Source organism: Archocentrus centrarchus, chromosome 7 (assembly GCF_007364275.1).
Source record: "Archocentrus centrarchus isolate MPI-CPG fArcCen1 chromosome 7, fArcCen1, whole genome shotgun sequence".
Taxonomy (NCBI): domain Eukaryota; kingdom Metazoa; phylum Chordata; class Actinopteri; order Cichliformes; family Cichlidae; genus Archocentrus; species Archocentrus centrarchus.
Window position 1 is genome coordinate 29,031,614 of NC_044352.1, and position 21,660 is coordinate 29,053,273.

The following is a 21,660-nucleotide window of genomic DNA, read 5'->3' on the forward strand; positions in this document are numbered from 1 at the left end:
TGGTCGGGGCACTTCAGCATCTAGTGCTACAGAGTGACCATAAGGAGAGTGACATGTTGTTGCAGGTACTTTGAAATCCAGCGTTTCTATCAGCTCATGTTCTACACAAGTGTTCAAGCTGAGTACATTCATTAGAATTAGAATTTAGATTGAAATAAAGTTTGGGTTCATTTGTATATTATTTTGTTATTCATATAAAGTTTCAGTTAGCTTTGCACAAAAATAGCTGGTAGAAATATCCTCCAAAGAGCTACTTTTGCTTTCTTACTTTGAGTACATTTCAGAGCCTGTATTTTTTTTTTTTTAGTATTTCTTATCACAAGTATCTGCACTTCTACTTGAGTACAGAATGTCTGTACTTTTGCCACCTCTGCATACTATAAACCTTAATGAGAATGACTTCTTGTTTGGGATAATCTTCTCTTTACCGCGGGATGGCGGCACTAAGTTATTTGGGTACAACCCATCGCGAGGTTTGCGAGGTTTTAATGCTGCTTTCAGGTTTCAAAGGCGTAAAAGGGTTATATTGCGTTTTTTAAAAATTTTTTCGACTTAACATAGACTCTCTCAATAACACTAAGTCGATAAAAGTTGATATTTTAAATTAATTACTGTTATTCTAAAACTCTCAGCGCGGTCAATGTCATTCTTACGCGTTTAAATCGCAACTTTAGGGGTGTGTTTCCGACACCACCTGAAAGCATCACGCAGAGCTGCATTTGCTACTTCTAGCCTGACACAAGCTAATTTTCAAGCATGTCTGAGAAGGAGCTGGGGAAAAAGTGGGACCGATGCTTGGCAGACGGTGCCATTAAACTAGGTGAATATCCCTTAGTTTCCCAATCATAACGACATTGTGCTGTACCAAAATAAGGACCAAATAAGCGGCCGTTTATACTGAAGTGCACAGCTGTCATTGACTGGGCGAGAGGCTAACTTGCTAGCCATAAGGGCTTGTAAAGGACAACTGAATGACCAATCGTTTATTCATCACTTGTTTACTTTGACTAAATGTAATTGTTTAGGTTGTATTCTGTAGTTTTATTAAAAACCCTCTGTACATTCGGGCTTTAACGTTACCTGCTAGTTTTTTTTATGTGTTTCGCTTAAATTTCGTTAGAAGGAAGCAGAATGGAAATGCTATTAAGAAAATGTCAACCTAATTGTCCTTCGTTAATACGCACACGTCTTCTAGTACATAAATGAAAGCTTTTTACAAGACATTTCTGTCCCCTCCCTAATTCGGCATACATATAAAACAGAAACAAACTTTTCTTTTTTATCAGCATTTGAGTTGTTGTTTCGGCGTTAAACTTAATTTTCCAGAACAAATGAAGCTAACAAATGGCGGCGAAAAGTTGAATACTCTAATAAAATAAGCTGAGCTAAGGAGTTAGTGCAAACCAGGAGGTGCATAACGTAACAGTGCCATGTACTTACTGCTAGGAAGCACAGCTTCATAAAATTGTTAGATATTTGAATGGAGTTTGGTGCGATGACCATCGACACTCTGGAACTGGAAAGAACAAACCCACTTCGTTTGAAGGAGGCTGTGCATTAATGTAAAGGTTTTCTTATGGCAAGATAACATCTGTTATATTTAAAAACTGGTATTTTAAAGCAGTTTAGAAGAAAAAATGGGGATAAATGCTGTTTTTATACCAAATGTTGGTGTCATATCAAATATAAAGTACTTTATGATAAAGCAATAAAACGTTTGTTATGGCTGCATGAAAAATGTTGAACACATGATGATAATTACATTAATCAGAGAGAGTGCAAGACACCATATGTGCAAAATACAAAAGCATAATACAATAGCTGCATAGTGTAATTACATGTCTACTTTAACAGTTTTGTTTTTCCCCTGTGAATTTCAGGCACCGGGCTGGGATTAGGCATTGTGTTTTCTGTTCTGTTCTTCAAACGTAAGTAGTTTAATTGTTGCTGTACTGCATCTTGATCAACAGCTTTTTCTTTTGCTCTGAAGTCCTTGAGAAAAGAAGAGCAGAGCTGCAGTGATTCTCTGCTCTCACTACAGTCGCACACACACTGATCAAGCATAACATTGTGACCGCTGACAGGTGAAGTGAATAACACTGATTATCTCTTCATCATGACACCTGTTAGTGGGTGGGATATGTTAAGGAGCAAGTGAACATTTTGTCCTCAAAGTTGATGTTAGAAGCAGGAAAAATGGGCAAGCGTAAGGATTTGAATGAGTTTGACAAGGGTCAAATTGTTGTCTAGATGACTGGGTCAGCGCATTTCTAAAACTGTAGCTCTTGTGGGGTGTGCCCAGTCTGCAGTGGTCAGTATCTATCAAAAGTGGTCCAGGGAAGGAACAATCATGACCCATCAACAGGGTCATGGGTGGCCAAGGCTCATTGATGCATGCGGGGTGTGAAGGCTGGCCTGTATGGTCCAATCCAACAGAAAAGCTACTGTAGCTCAAATTGCTGAAAAAGTTAATGTTGGTTCTGATAGAAAGGTGTCAGAATACACAGTGTATTGCAGTTTTATGTGTATGGGGCTACATAGCCGCTGACCCCTGTCCACCGCCAAAAGCAATGGGATACACTGTGCCTCTGCTGCAAGTCAACAGAGGCAGTGTGATGCTTTGAGCAATGTTCTGCTGGGGAAATCTTGGGTCTAGGGCTGCAGTGATTCCTCAAGTAACTCGAATAATTCGATTATAAAGAATCCTCGACACAAATTTGTTGCTTCGATGCAAAGCTGTTACCAAGACAGTGAGCTCAGGTAGAGTGAAAGGAAATGTTTTCCTAGCGTCCAACGCAGCAGCGCTTTTTCCTGTAAATGCCATTAAACCTTTACTGGGGCACAGCTGGAGATCCTTCATTAACCACTTAGTGTCAACATGAAGGAAAGAGAACTTTGTAGCTGCTCCATCCACCGCTGTTTGTTTCACACAGCAAAAAATCTGCCGTAAATCTACAGAAGTTAAAATATGCAGATGAACCGTTAATAAGACAAAAGTATTTCTTATCCGATTACTTGATTAATTAATCCAAATGGATGGCAGGACCCAAGTTGCAGCCCTACTTGGGTCCTGCCATCCATTTGGATGTTACTTTGACACGTGGCACCTACCTAAAGATTATTGCAGAACATGTACACCCTTTCATGGAAACGGTATTCCCTGATGGCTGTGGTCTCTTTCAGCAGGATAATTTGCCCTGCCACAAAGCAAAAATGGTTCAGGAATGGTTTGAGGAGCACAGCAATGAGTTTGAGGTGTTGACTTGGCCTCTAAAATCTCCTCCAGCATCTGTGGGATGTGCTGGACAAACAAGTCCAGTCTGTGGAGGCCCCATTTTGTAACTTACAGGACTTAAAGGATCTGTTGCTAACATCTTGGTGCAGATGCCACAGCCCACTTTCAGGGGTCTCGTGTAGTCCATGCCTCGATGGGTCAGGGCTGTTTTATCAGCTAAAGGGGGACCAACACAATATTAGGCAGGTGGTCATAATGTTATGCTTGATCGGTGTACAGGCAGTTGTCTTTTACTGGTAACAGATGAGAACTTTTTTTTGTCCACAGACAAGTCTTTTCTGATTTTACATGTAGGAAAGTTTTGTGCCTTTTGTTTAAAAGGTCAGTTTTGTCACTTCATGTTGTGAAGTGCTTTTCTTCCGACTTTCCTGAAGAATCTAAAGCATCTTTCTCAATTGTAGGGCACACATGGCCAATTTCACTCAGCTCAGGAGCAGGACTTGGCATGGCATATGCCAATTGTCAGAATGACCTGAGGTCACATTACATACTACACAGAGGCGATAAGGTTGGTTTGTGCATGGAAAAAATGAATAAAATGTTATAAATTCCAGTAGATTCATTATATTTTAATTGTGTATAATGTTGGCATCATTTCAGTCTCAGGCTTATATCTTAAACTAGTGAATTAAGGTAATTTTTTTTCTAGACAAAGAGATATGACCACTAAAATTAAAGCATGACCCCAGAGGGTTGAGAGCAACATAACGAATTGATTTCCTATTTATAACTCAAAGTATAACCACCCTGTGTCGTTGGTTATGTTAACGAAAATTCATGAAACCTGTCTGTTTTCTTCAACAGGAGCAATAGCTGCACGCCATCAAGGGACTGTCGTTTTTTTAAAAAAGAAAATCCAAAATGTTTGTTTTTGCTTTGATTGTGGGAGCATCACCATTTGCACTGTTCTACAGTTAGACTCTTGTCTCCCTGTTGACATATTTCCCTGTATGACTGTATGACTTGTATATGCCCTATCAGGACAGTCTGTGTTTATTTAATAAAATAATTATAAGAAAAAAGAGTCATGGCTTAATAAGTTGTTCCACACATGCTTTATAAGGAATGTAATTATGTAAAAACCATATTGAACTAAGTGGTACAAAAACAAGGATTGTGTAATACATTATAACAGGTTATACTTCAAACACTATAAGGAGTAACGGTGACACTCGAAAGGAGAATAGGAGTCAAGTGTTAATGCAGTTCTGAAAAGGTGGCTGAAGTAATGTTTCTGAAATTTGTCAGAGAGGAAGGTGGGGGCAGTAATGTAAGTGCAGTCCCATAAGGTAGTGGGCTTGGTGTGGGTGAGCGAGGGTCAGAAGGTTGGCAGCAGCTGATCTGAGGTGGCAGATGACAGTGGCGCAGTGATGGTGGAGATTAGTCAGCTCTGAGGGGGCACGAAAACTGGGAGTTGTGTATATACCGTTTAGTATTTGCCGAGGCTCTTTAAAGGCTGGAGCGCATTGGATTTTACCCGATGAATGCTTTTAGTTATTCAAGTGGCCCTGTTTGGAAATGCATGATTGTATGGCTGTCTCGGCATTTCGATGTATCAAGAATAATGAGATGACATAAAGTGACTGTTGTTATCTGACAGGGAATTTGTTCACTAATGCTAAAAGTATGAGTCACTGAAAATTATTAAAATATTACAATATAGTACTGAGAAACTGGCAAAATGCTACTAATGTGTCTGGTGTTTAGTGAAGTATTCAAATACTGCTCTTTCGCCTTTTCATTATTTTTCTGCGACCCTGAAAAGGATAAGTGGGAGAGAAAGGATGGATCACGGTTATTCTGTAACACTGCAACATGTTTTATGAGCTCTTCTATAATCACTACAAAGTAACTTGTAACTGAAGCTGATAATTAAAATGGCAATTCTCTAATAAAATACATTAGTTGTATAAATGTACTTATTCCACAAGAGATTTGAGGTGAAATATGCCTGTAATGTAAAAAAAAAAAAAACACACACAAAAAAAAACAGCATTAATTAGAAAAAAGGAAAATTCCAAACATCTCTAAGACAAAGAGAATTTTGAAAGTATGGACTGTCCCGAAGAGCAGTGTCAAAATACATGTATCTATCTAGTACATACAAAACAAACAAAAAAAAGAAAATTGAGGGTAAAAATGATTTTTTATAGGCATAATAGACATGAACGAAAAAAGCAAAACACTCACTACATTTTTAAAATAGTTGTTCCACAGTAGTTAAAAACACTGTGACCAAACAAGGGAGAAAAACACCCACACTAGTTCCTATGATGTAGAATTAGCATATCTTGGCTGTGATTGTGCATGGTAATGCATTAACAGCTCAGTGCTCTGACACGCTCCTTTCTCAGTAGCTGTGCGCTCAGCCTGGGAGGCACGCTGGAGTGGCCGACACAGGGATTAACGGGACCGAGCGTTACATGGCCGTGATACCTGTAGAGCACTCATGAACAAAGCCTTGCTCACAAATGACTGCTGCACAATTTTGTGTTGGTTTTTGCTGCCTTACTGTGTTTCCCAGAATAAAAAGGACTTGTGGAAGGCAGCAGAGCTCCAGCTCAGGAAAGGACTTGTGGAAGCTGAGCAAATCTACTTCTGTGAGGTGAGGTATAATTCTGAGAATTGGTCTTTGTTCTCTTCATCTTCAGTGGAGCTGCTCTCTTATGCCGATTCAAGGCTTTTCTGTTTTTGTGCCCTCCTCCAGAGCCTGTCATCATTGTGACATGCTGCTTCGAAACCCTCCGTCAGCTCTCGAATGGCTCATTCTGGCTCTTAGCTGTGGATGAGGCAGGGACATACTGACCAGGATGGAGTGATGAGTGAAACCGTGCTGGTGATTTGGATCTTTGTGCTGGTGGCTGTGGAAGTAAGCCCAGTGCACCTGGATGTATTCCTGCCAAAGGCAGATGGAGATATTTATCCATGGAGAACAGTTCAGTTAACCCTGCCTTCTAGCGCATTGGATGGCTTCTCAACACAAGACCTCAGTGGCTTTTCATTCATCGATGTCCCTTAAGTGTGAGCTTTTGCTGCAAAGGAGAACCGGTTAAAGTCTGTAACATTTAGAGTTGCCTGGAGAGCTGGTTTACTGATTGCTGCCAGCAGGCATCATGGCTGACTCTCACTTGTCTGGCTCCTTAGGAAGCTACAACAGCAGCTCTACTAGTGCCTGGAACATCACTGGCAGCGGCCCCTGGTTGTTGGCCTTCATGCTGACTGCCATCATCCTCATGACAGTCTGTGGCAACATGTTGCTCATTGCTTTGGTGTTTGCCCATCGCTCTTTGCGCTGCACCTCAAACTGCTTCCTGGTGTCTCTGTTCTTCTCTGACCTAATGGTGGCGTTGGTGGTGATGCCCCCAGCTATGCTGAACGTTCTGTGTGGGGCCTGGGTGCTGTGGCCCGCATTTTGCCCCGTTTGGCTTTGCTTTGATGTCATGTGCTGCAGCGCATCCATCCTCAACCTGTGTGTGATTAGTCTGGACCGGTACCTCTTCATCATCTCACCCCTGCGCTACAAGCAGAGGATGACCCCACCTCGTGCGTTACTCCTGGTAGGGGCTGCTTGGGGGTTGGCAGCACTGGCGTCCTTCCTGCCCATTCAGATGAAATGGCACAGCTTAGGCCACAGGAGCGGGCACTCGTCTGTTCTTGGGGTCAGCGTTAGTAACATCAGCACCTACTCTGACAAATTGTACCCAGAATCCTACTTTCAGCTGTCACCTTCAGGTGGCCTTTCCTTCCAGTGTCGCCTGCGGGTCACCCTGCCCTTTGCTCTGGTGGCATCTGTGCTCACCTTCTTTCTGCCCTCCAGTGCCATTTGTTTCACCTACTGCCGGATCCTACTGGCAGCACGGAGGCAGGCAAAGAGGGTCGCAGCACTGAGCCACCCACCTCACCCTCACCCTTCTCTCGGAGAACCTTCCCGGCCTCCTTCACCTGGGATTGCAGCGGGGCAGGCTCAGCAGGATGGAGATGACTGCAGCCATTTGGAGCCTCCTGTGTCCCAAAACATGCTGGTAAGAAAAGAGAGACCAAACAGTTAAACACAACAGAATGAAAGCAGTCAGCGTATTACTGCCGACCCAAATAATTACAACAAGCACTGGGCAATTTCTGAAATGCCAGGCAAGAGGAAAAAAAAAAAAATCAGCAGTGAGGTCTGTGAGCTCTGAGTCGTCATTACAATGAGAATACATTTAATCCTGAAACTAACCATATGTTCTGGAAAATAGTTTCTGATGTGTGGTAATAAGAATGTTTATTTGATTGCTAGGACCCAGGAGAACAATTTTCAAAATATCTCAAGGCATATAAAAGCCCAAAACATATTCTGATAGCAAGAGTTGTCTTGCGAAAAACAAACAAACCAGACGTGCACTGTAGGGCAAAGATTATACAACCATTTTCAGACAAGGACACAGAAACAATAGGAAAGAAGTTTAAACCTCACAGGATTAGTGAGAGTAGGCACTGAAAAGGTTGATTTTCTGAGTGGAAAAGCTGTCTTTCCCTTGACATTTTCACACAGTGCTCTTCATACATATGTCTAATGTTATTTTCTTAAAGCCATACTGCAGAAATTCACTACCAGGTTCAATATCCTCTAGCTAATAGAAATCTGAATGATTACAGTTCAGATAATTATTATGGTTGTAAAACTTTACCAAGTGATCTATCAACAAGAAAATCTCTGGACATAGTAAGCAGTTTGTGGTGACGTTAAAAGCTGTTGCTAAGACGTGGAAGATGTGTTTGAATGTGAACGTTCAGAGAGCAGACAGGAATGTCACACAAATGTGTCCTTGATTTGTTTTCTTTTTACTGGCTATGTGAAAGGATGAGGTAGTAAAATAATTCTTTAACAAAATTAAAGCTGTACAAAAGAAGAGAAGAGGTGCAACGTATTAAATAAATAACCCTGTGGATATTAAATGACCTGAAAAATGACTGCTCTTCAAGACAGAAAATGAAGAAATGGTAGAGACCCAGTAAAAGGAGCAAGGTGTCAAGCCTGGTGTAGGCAAGCAAGGTGTAAATTCCTCCGAAATGTTGGCGGGGAAAATACAGACTATGTGTCAGATGTGCTGCAAGGATCACGGTCACATAGTCTGTCACATTTTCCTGCAGACAAACCGCACATGCATGCCCCACCCAAACGCTCAATTCTATATGAATTTGAATAACTGCTATTCTCTCTTTTTTAAGTAGCTTTAAAATCGCCTTCTTCACTGTATCCTCCATGTCATGCATCAACTTGTTCCAGCTCTTCAATGCAAATTTAGTCACACCGCATGAGTTTATCATGACTGAAGCAAAGTTTTTGCTTCCTCATCAAATACGTACAGAACTGTGCAAAAGTCTTGGGCCAGCACTCATTACTTTATAATTTGCTTCTAATGACAGACTTGCTGGTCATTTTTTTTTTTTTTTTGAAGTGGTGTTCAGCAAATTTCTCCAGGCTTTCTGAAGGACTTTCAAAGTTTTTCTTTGGACATTGGCTGCTTTTTCCACTCATTTTCAGTCCAGTTCTTGTGTTGTTTTGTTTGTTAAATTGTCATCAATATATGCAGAGAAACTCATGAGAGCGGTCCCACAGTCAAGCTATCTTAAAATCGGGTGGAGGCTCTGTCATGGTTTGGGGCTGCGTTTCATCCAGTGGTGTTGAAGATTTTGTCAAAACTGATGAAATTATGAACTCAGAAAAGTACCATCAGATTTTGATCCATCATGCGATACCATGTGTCTGATTGCCAACAGCTTCATTTTCCAGCGTGACAGTGATCCCAAATGCACTGCTGATGCAGCAAAAGCATAGATGGATATAAAAACGCACAGTTGAACACTATCAGTCAACATTATTGAAGCAGAGTGGGATCATCTTGACAGAGAACAGAACAAAAGGCAGCCAACATCCAGAGAAGAGCTTTGAATGTCCTTCAAGAAGCCTGGAGAACTATTCCTGTAGACTGCTTAAAGAAATGTCAAGAAAGCAGCCAGAGAGCGCTCAGGCTGTGCTGAAGACTAAAGGTTGCTTGGTATCAATACTTTTGAGATTAAGGCGTTCTATTGCACCCACCTGTCCACAGCCATCAGTGAACAGCGAGCGTCGTCTGGCTCACAGGCAGGGTCGGAGGGCACTCAAGGCCAGTCTGACCCTGGGAGTCCTCTTGGGACTCTTCTTCAGTGCTTGGCTGCCGTTCTTCATCACCAACATGGCTCAGGTCAGTAGGAGCACCAGAAACTAACACTGATGACACAGAGATTTCATGGTAGAAAAAAAAAAAAATGCAGGTCAGCTTAACAGTTACTTTAAACATATGTAAAGCAATTCAAAAGACAAATAATTTCACTCTGTCTGCTTTGACTTCATATATATGAAATGCCCCTCAGGATCTTAGCATGTCTGTTTTTAACAGCTCATATAGCTCAGTGATTCAGAGGTATTCTCACAAATTTATAAGCACGGTGGGCACAAAAAGAGTGCGAAATACATGCAAAAGGAAGAAAAAATAAGAGAGAAAAAACACTTGGATACTGATCTATTTTTGTATTGGCCAGCCTTGGCGTCACAGCCTTGCCAAGCTATCTAACGAGGAAATAGATTGGCATTTCAGCTTTGTGTGGCTGACTCATTCCTAAAGCCTCGAAAACAACCTACCAAAGTACCATTTATAATTGCTACTCTTTTCAAAGTGATTTTGATCTGATTAGACTGAATGAATATACACACTTATTACTCAGCAAACAAACAAGGAGGACCCTGAAAAACCTCGCCGAGAGTAAATGAATATCAGAAAACAGCTTAATCTAAATTGGTAATGACACTTGTCCTGTTTTTGTCAAGCTTTCAATGATCCAGTCATTTTGATTTCCCATCTGTGCCCTCTCACTTCTCCCCTGCATAACACAGAGCACAGAGACTTGACTGTGCCTGCGCACTCCTTTCTTTTCGCACTCAATGTGGTGTGTGAAACGCAACCCCCCCCAATTCTGTCCTATTCCCACCGCCTCCCCCCTCTCATCTTGATAGTATTGGAAGCTCTCCTCTAACAGCTGTCCCCTCCTTCGCTGTCGCTCTCCAAACCTACTGGTTATTTTCAAGATCGGTGTTCTTAATAGTCAGACCCTAACGTAAATTTAGGTGAAAAAACAAGATGTACCGACTTCTCAGAATGAAAAAAAATTCACACATTATTAATATATAGGTAAGATACAAATTTTTAATTAAATGAATTAATTGAATGTCTTTAGAATTATCTATTTAAAATCTACACATATTATTAGGGTATTAAAAAATAGAAATTTATTTAAACAATAAGTGCCATAAATAAAAACTAATTTTATGTACACAGTCAGGTAAAACGTTTGTTAAATATGATGACATTTTGTGCACTTTGATACACTGTGTGTCTTTATCATTTACTGTACATTTAGTGTTTGGTGTATATTTTTTGTGAGGAAATAAATCAATGTGCACTATAAATTATATGAATAAATATATAATTTGTCAAAAATAAAAGCACACTAAAAAAAAAAGCTAAAATTATTACATTTTTGGTTATTAAAGTTAATATTCACATTGTGTGTGTGTGTGTGTGCTTGTCTAATAAACATTCAAACTCCTTTCATGGACGTTATTGATAACTGTCGACTGCACGTATCTGTGTCTTCTACTTATTTGATTTTTGGTACATTGCGACATTTCCTGATCTATATCAGTGTAAAACCAGAAGAGGAACATATATGTGTGCACATATTTATTTTTGTGCATGATATGAAAACACTGGTGTAATATTGCTGCCTTTAAGATTACCCTCACTTTTAAGATTATAGTTTTTTTCCTAATGTTTTCCAAAATCTTTTATTTATAAACACAATCTGGCTGTATTGGTGCATTTACCAACTAAATGAGTGTGCGTGGGGGGGGGGGGGGGGGGGGGCTTAATCTTTTATCAGTACAACTCTTAACTACTTCCAGCATGTGGCAGTGGCTATTTGCTTCATCTGTTAGCTGTAGCTATTATTTAATTTCTCTATTCATGTTTTATTTGTTTTTGTAATGAACTTTTTAAAAACATTTTCCCTTAAACTAAGTTTTTAAGCTTTAACGTCTCCAACGCCTTCTCACCATCTTCATCCAGGCAGTGTGTGAGTGCGTCCCGCTTGCGCTCTTTGATGCCATCACCTGGTTGGGCTACTGCAACAGTACAATAAACCCCATCATCTACCCGCTGTTTATGAGAGACTTCAAGCGAGCTCTGGGGAAGCTCTTGCCCTGCTGTTCCTCGAGGTCGCCCAGAAGACCCTCACCAGCGCTGTCTCTCTCTCTGCGCAACTCAGGAGAGCCCAACATCGCCAGCAACCCACCCTCACCTCTGCCTTCTGACCCCACCCACCCACCTGCCACCGCCACTGATGCTGTCAATCTGCTGGATGCCGAGCACGCTGGGCTCGAGTTGCCTCTCCTTCTCCCCAACCAGGTCGACACTCTGGACTGAACAGTAATTATGGAAATGCAGATATGTTATAGGTTATATCAGGGTTAACAGCGGAGAAGTACCGAAGCTGGTAACAATTTGACTTACTCACTGTGAAGCTTGGCCTGAAGAGACAAAAGAATCTATTTATTTTATGGTCACATTCTGTAAGGTCGACTCTCTCTCTCAGCCAGCGTCAAAAGTATTTCCAATTATCAGTGCCAATAGAGAATGTAATTCTATAGTAAGCTGTGGATGATATTTGTATGAGTCAAACAGAACAAAACAGAAAAAAAGGTTTGAAAAAAAAGGCATATTTGCTGCTATCTATATGGAAATTATTCTATAATATCCATAGCAACCAAGCTAACAGATAAAAATAAGACAGATGAAAGGACAGAGATATCACCTATTTTTTTGCACCTACTCAAACCTGCAAAGCTCATGAAACATTACAGATTTTAATGCTTATAGCACACTTATGAAATAAATTATGAACATATTTAAATTCTATAAAAAGTTATCTACAGTGTTCTAAATTATTATTAAATCAACACATCTAAAAACACAGTTCCTTCACAGGCTTTTCACTGGAAGCTGCCGTATGTGCGCATCGACGCTTGTGCAGTCTCTGGCATGTCAGTGTGCTGAGAATGGAATGAAGATTTTCTCCAACAAAGCTCTGATGCGGCAAAAAAAAAAAAAAAAACTAACTCGAGATGATGAGAGTTTACAAGGAAGCAGCTGCTCCTGTAACATGCTCTTTACAAGTTTGGCCGCCTTTATTTGTGCGAGTTTTCTGTAGTCCAGTGTGTGTCATCCCAGCTCCATGATATGTGTTCGTTATCCAGGTCAGCCTCGTCTAAACCATCACACTGGGCATTCAAATCAGTGGCTACTGTGTTAGTAGGAGCACTCTCCTCAGAAATAAGGGATGAATGGTTCTGGAGTGACACTCTGCTGTCTGATTCTGTGTCGTTTAATGAGTCCAGCAGGTCTGAAATATCAGGGATATCCCAACCGTCGGCCGTCTCCGCCAACTCTTTCACATCTCTGCTTTCTTGTGTAGAAGTCTCGGCCTTCTCACCTTGGCTCTGTGTCTCGGCCACTTGTTGCTCATTGGTGGTTTGGTCAGGGATGCCCACTGCCCCCTTTGTTACTGTTACAGAATGAGGAAGAGCAAAAGAGGCTCCTGGGACTTCTTTGGTGGGAACTCCTACTGCCACCAAGATGGTGTCCATCTGACGCATGTAGTCCAAGTGACCTTTAACCTAGGAAGCAGGAATATAGTGTTATTATCAATTTCAACCTCATTCACATCTCTATGTAATGTATACTATATATTTTTTTGTTCTTTCTACGAATGTGTTTTTTGTACCATTAATTTTTCCCGCTCTTCACATTACATGACCAGGTATGTGCTGTATGGTGCTTCAGACATGTCAGGTATCTTTTTACTGTTGTGGTTTAAATCTTTACTTAAATAAAAGGTTAAACTTCTCATGCTTTACTTGGTTAAAGAAAACTACTACAGATGATCACGATGAGTATGAAGTCATGCTTACTATTTCAGTTTCATACCCAGTAGCTCAATTATGCTGGACAGTTTGAGTAAGAGTCAAAGACAGTTAGAGACTAGCTTGGATGTGTTCCAGAAAGCAGGTTTAATACTCTGAAAACTCTGAATCTAACCCTGAACTCTGAGTTCATTATATCTGAGAGGGGACACTTTTCAATCAAATGTGGCTGTGCTCACCCTGATCAACAATGGAGCTCAGAGAGCAAGATTCGCCATGGCAACTGGTAAATAAAAAGCACAGCCTCAATTTTAATCCAGTAGGGCTTCAAGTATAACTGTGTGCCAGTGCAGACCACGATCTTTATATAAAAAAAAAAACAAAAAAAACAGCAAGTCATGCACTCTGTCAGCATTTATCAGACTTAAATCTTCCTGCGATTTAAATGCAGATAACAGCAGCTGAAGATGAAAATCAAACCGAGAAGACCGAGTCAGACCCAGAATTAATCATTCTGGTGATTAGCAGGGAAGAGATGTCTACATTTGATGCCTACTGACTGTAAATGTTTAGATATTGTTTTTACATTTAAAGACATTCCCCAACCATCTGCAGCCTCTATCCCATATCCCACTTTAAACTACATTTAGTGAAGTTTGAATCTTGATGTGATCATGCGACCCATCGCTAATCACTGATCAGCGTCTTTTGTGTCTGAAGCATTATACCCCAGGAACTGACAAGGAGTTTAATTTAGTCTTTCAGGAATAAAAAAAAAAAAACAACAACAAAAAAAAAAAACAGAGTTTTCAATGATCCTGGAACAGTGGGGACTGTTCTAGAAAGCACAGCCCCAAAGTGGCGTCCCACAGCGGTGCATTTGCTTTACACAAGAGCCAAATAATTCCCTCAGGATTTAAAGGAGACAACAGTCACTCTGTATCTGATGTGTAAACAGTGAAAGGGTTTTCTATAACAACTTTACAAGGTGGAAATATGTCAGTGTTGTGTTTGATTTGACAAAGCTTATTTAAGCTGTGGACTTGTGCTTTCCAAAACCAAATCTGGAAGAGCACGGCCGCCTGATGCCACAGGTATGTGAAATGAAATCAAAGTATCAAAAGCATGACATCAAAGTCAGTGTATTTCTCATTGAACAACTTGCATAAACTTTTTGAACCTTCAGACATGAATATGGAAAAGTAGCTACAGAATTGCTTTCTATGCAGGAATGCGTTACTTCATTTCACTCTCATGAATTATTCAGGGACTGCTTGTATTATTTCAAAAACACAAATTGACCCCCTAACAGAGTAAATTTGAGGCAGGGCACTGCATGTGGCTTTTCTTACACTACGGCTGCTTTAAAATTCAGTTCCTCCACCTTCAGCTGTGCTTCAATTTACTAACGTGAACTTCATCACATTTCAAATATGACTCACCACAGAGGAAAGATCCACATTGATTATGCGCTGATCCTGGATGTTGATTGGGTGTAGGCCAGCAACAGACAGCTGTGCAGCTGAACTTCGGTACAAGAACCCCAGGAGCCAGTCTCCTCTGATAGGTAAGTAGATCAGAAAAACCTTTACGCATGCAGTCCTTCAAGCATGAATCTTGCTGTCATGACCATTATTTGCAAACTTCCACAAGGGAAAATAAATGGACTCACCCACTGACTAAATAATAACTACACCAACACCATAAAGCATCTGCAAGCATTTACTGTTTAAAAAGTTGAAACACTGCTGGATGTATAATTCAGGAAAGAGCTCTGCTTTACCTGCAGTATCCGTTTACTATTTTTCCAGCTACTACTCTTGCCATTCTCTGCCAGGCCTTCTCAGAGCCGTCTACTGGGGCCCCCAGGAGGACCACATCCTCCACTACTCCTTCACTACCTGAGGATTCAAAAACAAACACAGATAAATTTACTGATTCAGAAAAATGTGGAATGTAAAGTAGAAATTATATCATTTATTATCTATCATCTAAATGTCTTGCACCTTGGTCGCTGGCGAGCTCCTGCAAGCAGTAGTAGATAACCCGAGCTCCAAGACTGAAACCTATGAGGCTGACGGGCCGCTTCCCCTTCAAACACATAAAAGAAATGTGAGTAGCTTTAATGTTCTTACTGTTTAGGCATATTCATAATAATAAAAAAAACAATAAAGGCACAAATGAAAGAAGCAATGATGGGAGCGAAGAGGAGAATCATCCTGGTTAATGTAATCCAGTGAACAATGTGTACACAGGCAGCACAGGTGAGGTGTGCATGTTGCTGCATGCTACACACCCTCCTTTCTTCTTGTGCTTTGAAATTCTACTGCATCAACCAGATGAAAGGTGAAAAGTAACGTTCAGATATGATTTACAAATAAACCTTAAAGACTGATGGATAATTATGTTACTTTGTGGTAAAGCATGTATCAATAAAGATATAAAGTAATAGGCTACCTGCTGTCTGCTTCTCAAAACCTGTGCCAGGTGTTTCCCCACCTCAGCAGAACGGTTCAGACAAACACACCAGGGGTTGTCAATGACGCTGGCTGCTGCCAGCAAAGAGGCAGGCCACGTCAAAGCTGTCACAATACCTGAACAGTAAGAAGACGATGGTTAGAATATAGCAGAAACTGTTAAACAGACATTGATCCTTTACAAGAAATTACAAGAGTGGCTGCTGGTTCCAAAGGTTACTCACACCCCATACCACATCTGTAAGTATAAATCCAACAAATCAGGACTAAAAGCTTCCTGCACAGCAGTCCTCTTTACCTGACAGCACAGTGTACTTGAGGGCTTCCTGAGCAACCATGCTGACCAGCCCATCCAACAGAGAGGTCATGGCGGAGCCCAGATCCCTGAGGAAGCGCGACTCCCACACTAGGCAGTATTGTTCCCCACACTCGCCCAAACTGCACCACGGGGCCTGGAACGAATCTGCAACACAGCAGTTGTGTTTAATGTAGATGATCGACTAAGCTGCACTTGTATATGAAGTGGGGTGGTTTTTTCTGGTGTTTTATGTGTAGGTGGTTCACAAATGCCTTTGGGGTTGCGTCAGGATGGGCATCTGGCATAAAAAAAAAATCTGCCAAATCAAACATGCGGAGCTACCCGCTGTGGTGACCCCCTTGTGAATAAAGTAGAGTTTTATGTGTAGGTGGTTCTAAATTGAGAAACAGAGTGTGTATGTATTAGTGATGGAATAGAGCTGCATTGTTTCATGTAAAAGCAAATCATAAGTGGTTTGTTTGTATGATCTCTACTGGAATAGATTTAGAATATTATGCACAGAACTTTGGTAGGTTTTATCGCATCCATTTTTAAAAAAAATCAACATAAAGATCATAGAAAATGTCTTTAACTAACTGTGTTTTTTAATCTGTTTCTTTGGGAGATATTTACTCCTTTGTGCATTTGTCTCTGGCACTGACTCTACTAAATGTATGCAGTGCTCTGAAAATAAACTATCCAGGACTGACTGCTCAAAAAAAATCACACTACAGTCAAAATGTAGTGTTTGCTCCAGTTTCAGGACACACTTTGTGTACATTGTAGATCATGTGTAAAGAGCAACACTATCAAATGCATGTTCTGATTTAATTATAATTATGTGGGAAAAGCTTTCAGCAAGGCTGGGGGTGAGGTCATGGAGGTAAACAAGTCCCTTGTGGTCAAGGTGGATGAGATCTACCCTGAGTTCCTTAAGGCTCTGAATGTTTGGGACTGTCTTGGTTGACAGGCCTCTAAAATGTTGCATGGAGCTCCAGAGTAGTGCCTCTGGACTTGGAAGACTGGGGTGGTGAGGAACAACGCATTTTTTTGTCCTGGTCGCAGAACACTGGATCAGGTCTTTAATCCAAGGGTGTATGTAAACTTGGAGAAGGCATTCAACCACATCCCTCAGGGGAACCTGTGGTGGGCGCTTTGGCGAAATGGGCTATTGGGCCTGTTACTATGGGCCATTCGGTCCCCGTACACCTGCAATGAGAACTTGACGCCCTGGTTGGTGTTGGACTCCACCAGGGCTGCCCTTTGTCACAGATACTGTTAACAACTTTTACGGATACAAAAAAGGGTTGAGTGCTCACTCTAGGTCAGGGATGAGTTGCTGCCCCAAGTGGAGGAGTTCATGTGTCTCGGGGTCTTGAGAGGAGAGTGAAGCAAGAGACTGACAGACAGATTGTTGTGGTGTCTGCAGTGATGCAATTGCTATAGCGTCTGTCTTGGTAAAGAGAGAGCTAAGTGTGAAAGCAAAGCTACCAGTTGATCTACGTTCCTACCCTCACCCATGGTCCCAAGCTCTGGGTAATGACCAAAAGAATAAGACTGGATACAATCGGCAGAAATTAGCTTCCTCCAAAAGCGTAGCTGGGCTCTCACTTAGTGATAGGGTGAGGAGCTTGGCCATTCAGGAGGGCTCAGAGTAGAGCCACAACTTTTCCGAATTAAAAGGAACCAGTTACAGTGGTTTGGCCATCTGGTCAGAATGCCTCTTGGGTGCCTCCTAAGTGACGTGTTTTTTTTTTTTTTTATGTCCTACTGGAATGAGGCTCTGGGGCAGACCCAAGGCATGCTGGAGATACTATATCTAACAGGTGGCTTTGAAACACCTCAGTGTGGCTGGGGAAACGGTGGTCTGGGCTTCTCTGCTTATACTGCTGTGCCCATAAGTGGCAGAAAATGGATATATGGATGAAAAAAAAAAGCTTTAATATACTATATAACTTTGTAGGTACTTAATTAGCCAAAACTTCCCTTAGAGATTAATCTACTTCCCATTATGCCATGTTATGATGGAAGATTTTCTCCCAATTGCTAGCAACTGAGAGAAAAAAGCTGGCCGTGCATATGAGCGTGAATGACTGTCTATCTCTTTGTGTTAGCCCTGTGATGGACTGGTAACCTGTCCATGGTGTACTCTGCCTTTTGCCCTATGACAGCTGGGACAGAGTTCACTCTCACCACCTCCATGACCCCAAACTGGATAAGTGGTTAATAAATTGAATGGATGCATGGATAGATTTTCTCCCAACTGCCCACACATAATGAAACTGGAAACTGGAAGTGACTGTGGTAAGACAGCAGAAGTCATACTTACTGTATTTACCACTGCAAAGCCAGCCTGTCACTGCAATGGTCAGATGAAGATGCTTCCCAGAATTCAATGGCAGGAATTCAAATTCTTCTATTGCCCCAACACACTTATTCATCTTATAGCCTGGAACGACAGTGGATTAATCATTTAAAAGGTGACAAAATTCTGTTGATTTTGGAAAAAAATGTAAAAAGCAGCTATTATCCAATCAAGTTCAAATTCTGATAACTGATAATTATCATCCACACAAAGCTGTGCTCTTACCAGCCAGTCCAGCTCCTGCTGCTCCAAACAGAGAGGCCATGATTGCAATGCCAGCGGCCGAGCCCAGAGCAGCAGCACCTCCAGCCCCCAGCACGGCACCGGCTCCTGCTGCCACCAGAGGGGCCGCCAGTCCACCTGTCACACCTGGCAAAGACAAAAAAGACGACGATCAGTACAGAATACAAAAGCTAATCTGAGCCGCCGTCTGTAAGCTGGAGAATTCTCAAACTGAGGCAACATTCAGAAATTATTCTGATAGTTCTACAGTGATTTTGTTATCAGCTGATTAGTTCTTCAGGTGAAGAGACTTCAAATATCCAGAACTGAAGCAAGAATAATCACCGATCACTGTTCCTCCACCCACGGTGGCAAGTCCAATGAGGAGGTAACGCCGTAGCTTTCGCCCTCTTTCTTTCTTTCGCCTTCGTGTGGACTCCTCTCTAATGGAAACACACAGATCATGCTTATGTGGTGAAATATCCACTTGCTGTAAAAGAATGTCACATGAGTCTCTTGCAGCCCATTTAAGCTGATATCTTGAACACAATTAGCTGCTTATTTATCTTCATGCTGTCAATCTGAATACAAGTGTGACTGCCATGTGCAGCCATTGTGTGAGTTTTTAACAGTCTGGCGCACACAAGAGTTGGCCAAAAAAGCAAAGCAAAAAGATGTTATAATGAAGTATCTTAAATGAGCTAACATTAAAGGTTTATAACAACTAACATTAAAGGTTTATAACACTATTTTTAAATGGAATGAATGCCTTATCATTTATAAAGTACACGTACGGTAAATATAGCTAATGACTCAGCCACAGTCATCCATCGTCCATCCTTTCATCCCACCACCCAGCCATAACTTACTCGCTCTCCTCTCCTCCTTCCCTCAGCCTCTCTCCTAGAGTTTCCTCAAACTCCTCGAGCTCCTGTGGAGAGACTCGCAGCAGACAGCTGACGTGACGGATGAGAACCCTTGCCCTGGCATCATACTCGCCTGAGTACATGACAGACCACAAAGTGTTAAAATAATATACTTTCAGAATTTTACAGCAACTTTTGAATGTATTCCTCAGCCTTTTTTTTTTTTATGAGAACAGGTCTTTGGGGGTGGGGTGGGGGGTGACTACACAATAGTAAGAAAAAATCTGTATGGCCTTATTTTTCAGATATCTATGTATCTATGAATTAAACTATAATTAACCAGATAGGTAAAAAATTATGTACATACAATTGTGGTAATTTATTTTTTTCTTTGGAGGCTGCAAAGCCTGTCTTAATGTACAAAAACCCTGGTTCATTCTTAAAAGATTCTTACCATCTTTGACAGAAAAAGACACCAGATCCTGTAACAGAAAACCAGAGCCGGTTAGGAATAGGATGGTTTGTAAAGATGAATACAACACAGTATATTTTCAGTTATCAAAAACAAACAGAAAGATTAACTGTTTTGCACGGCTGTGACCCCAATATCACCAAACTTTAAGGAGAATTGTAGTCCAGGGCCATCTTAACCTCAATAAGAGTGACAAACACCTGCATGATGGGGATGGCCCCTGTTGCCAGCAGCGGTTCAGCCTGTAAGATGGAGAGGAAGGTGTCAGAGCCCTCGAAGCCCAAACCTGACAGGAAGGCTCCCATAACTGGCATCACCGACTCATCCAGATCCAACCAGCGAACTAAGGCCTGTAGGTACTGCTCCCTAAATAGCCTGAAAAACGGAAGAAGCAAGCACTCATCAGCACAAGGACTGCACTGATATTGCCATGAGGGACGCACATGCAGAATTTCATAATAAGCTCATCCTTTCATGGTTACCTGTTTTCAGACCCAGGAAACAACTGGCCCAAGGAGACACCACAAAGAGCAGCATAAGCGAACCGGTTCTGTTCGGACAGCTGTCTGCTGATTGTTCTCTCAGGGCGTTGGTCACATGTTCCTGCCCCCCCTGGGTCTATGAGATGGTGAAAGCTTAATGATTAACTTTAATGTAAGAATTGAATTCAGACGCATTAAAAAAAAGAAACCAAACACACTAGGAATCACTTAACGTACTGTAATCATAAACAAAAACCTAAAATACAATGTATTCATACAACTGGGTCAAGGTGACAAGCTGCAATAATGCACTCATTAGTTTATTTTAAATGCTTTAAATGCAGCGCAGATCCATGTTGCTCTCAGAGCCAGGAACGAGGTTACACGGTGTCTAACTTTGCGCCTCTCGTTAACTCTCTGATGAACTGACCCCAATTCAACATACCGAGACTGTCAAAACGCGACCCACTTATTTTTTAACACTTCACTTTCGCTTTTACCTCACATAATATTTATGCAACCTAAACGGGTGAATTTTGAGCGACACAAAACTTTAGCTCCTAAACAGTTGGCTGTTAGTGGCTGCGCTGCTTCTCCGGTAAACTAGCTAACGGTACACTGGGAACTTTTCATAACGTCGTCAGTTCAATAACTTACTATACTATGGCACCGGAGGATATAGCAAACACATTTTTTATGCTACCTGGGGCAATATTTGTGTCCGTACTGCTCTGTTTTTCCTCCATTGTCATAGGTGTCACAACTCCGCAGATTGAACTTTCGTTGCATTGACGTGTTCGTCGTGAAATGCACAATATCAACGCAGTCGATGATGTGATCAACTTTCTTAAAGAAGCCTACACTGTATATTGTTTTAACGATCAAATAATCGCATGTCTTCTAAAATTCAGTTTTTTGTATGACTATAAAAGCTGTTTTGAGCCGCACATGTGGCTGTTACAATTCTCACTTTAACATGTACGACGGTAAGTGAAGGTATCATTTGTTTTTCAACTTTTAAGTGACGTAACTTCCACTACGCTGAGGAAGGGCAGCGGTATGTTTACCTGTAGTGTTATTTTGGATTTTCGAGACTGATCAGAAATTGTTGGGTCAGGAATGAGCAGTTAAGTCCCAATGATGCTTAAATTAAAGGCAGCCGCTGGTTTTACCCAAACTCCTA

At 41.3% G+C, this 21,660-nt stretch overlaps 3 protein-coding genes across 4 annotated transcripts; 2 read left to right on the forward strand and 1 right to left on the reverse strand.

Annotated features, from left to right (window-relative positions):
- The first annotated feature begins 675 nt into the window (after window positions 1–675).
- On the forward strand, window positions 676–4,300 carry micos10 (mitochondrial contact site and cristae organizing system subunit 10). Its single transcript, XM_030734531.1, has 4 exons — window positions 676–820; window positions 1,881–1,928; window positions 3,697–3,803; window positions 4,100–4,300. Exons 1-4 carry the CDS (start codon window positions 757–759, stop codon window positions 4,106–4,108), a joined length of 228 nt encoding a protein of 75 aa, XP_030590391.1. The 5' UTR covers window positions 676–756; the 3' UTR covers window positions 4,109–4,300.
- Window positions 4,301–6,408: 2,108 nt separating this feature from the next.
- Window positions 6,409–11,990, forward strand: htr6 (5-hydroxytryptamine (serotonin) receptor 6). Its single transcript, XM_030734530.1, has 3 exons — window positions 6,409–7,317; window positions 9,388–9,522; window positions 11,443–11,990. Exons 1-3 carry the CDS (start codon window positions 6,409–6,411, stop codon window positions 11,797–11,799), a joined length of 1,401 nt encoding a protein of 466 aa, XP_030590390.1. The 3' UTR covers window positions 11,800–11,990.
- A 486-nt stretch (window positions 11,991–12,476) lies between these two features.
- On the reverse strand, window positions 12,477–21,325 carry tmco4 (transmembrane and coiled-coil domains 4). 2 transcript variants are annotated; one of them, XM_030734528.1, is made up of 14 exons: window positions 21,181–21,325; window positions 20,478–20,613; window positions 20,196–20,370; window positions 19,978–20,005; window positions 19,527–19,656; window positions 19,003–19,100; window positions 18,661–18,804; window positions 18,400–18,519; window positions 16,071–16,235; window positions 15,753–15,889; window positions 15,302–15,386; window positions 15,079–15,196; window positions 14,738–14,855; window positions 12,477–13,049 (listed from the first exon to the last, which is right to left on the reverse strand). In XM_030734528.1, the coding sequence occupies exons 1-14, from the start codon at window positions 21,227–21,229 to the stop codon at window positions 12,561–12,563; spliced, it is 1,992 nt and encodes a 663-aa protein (XP_030590388.1). In that variant the 5' UTR covers window positions 21,230–21,325; the 3' UTR covers window positions 12,477–12,560. The 2 variants fall into 2 exon arrangements, with proteins under 2 accessions (XP_030590388.1, XP_030590389.1); XM_030734529.1 differs by lacking the exon at window positions 21,181–21,325 and adding an exon at window positions 20,978–21,089.
- Window positions 21,326–21,660: the final 335 nt, after the last annotated feature.

Bases quoted from the DNA above. Each gene is read 5' to 3' on its own strand.
- micos10 (XM_030734531.1), top strand. From the start codon at position 757: ATGTCTGAGAAGGAGCTGGGGAAAAAGTGGGACCGATGCTTGGCAGAC. The intron at 821-1,880 runs GTGAATATCCCT...TGTGAATTTCAG, and splicing joins AGACGGTGCCATTAAACTAG to GCACCGGGCTGGGATTAGGC. The intron at 1,929-3,696 runs GTAAGTAGTTTA...TCTCAATTGTAG, and splicing joins TTCTGTTCTGTTCTTCAAAC to GGCACACATGGCCAATTTCA.
- tmco4 (XM_030734528.1), bottom strand. From the start codon at position 21,229: ATGACAATGGAGGAAAAACAGAGCAGTACGGACACAAATATTGCCCCA. The intron at 20,006-20,195 runs GTGTTTGTCACT...TTTCTGTTACAG, and splicing joins GGGCCATCCCCATCATGCAG to GATCTGGTGTCTTTTTCTGT. The intron at 16,236-18,399 runs GTAAGTATGACT...GCTGTGTTGCAG, and splicing joins GCTTTGCAGTGGTAAATACA to ATTCGTTCCAGGCCCCGTGG.
- htr6 (XM_030734530.1), top strand. From the start codon at position 6,409: ATGGCTGACTCTCACTTGTCTGGCTCCTTAGGAAGCTACAACAGCAGC. The intron at 7,318-9,387 runs GTAAGAAAAGAG...ACCTGTCCACAG, and splicing joins CTGTGTCCCAAAACATGCTG to CCATCAGTGAACAGCGAGCG. The intron at 9,523-11,442 runs GTCAGTAGGAGC...ATCTTCATCCAG, and splicing joins TCATCACCAACATGGCTCAG to GCAGTGTGTGAGTGCGTCCC.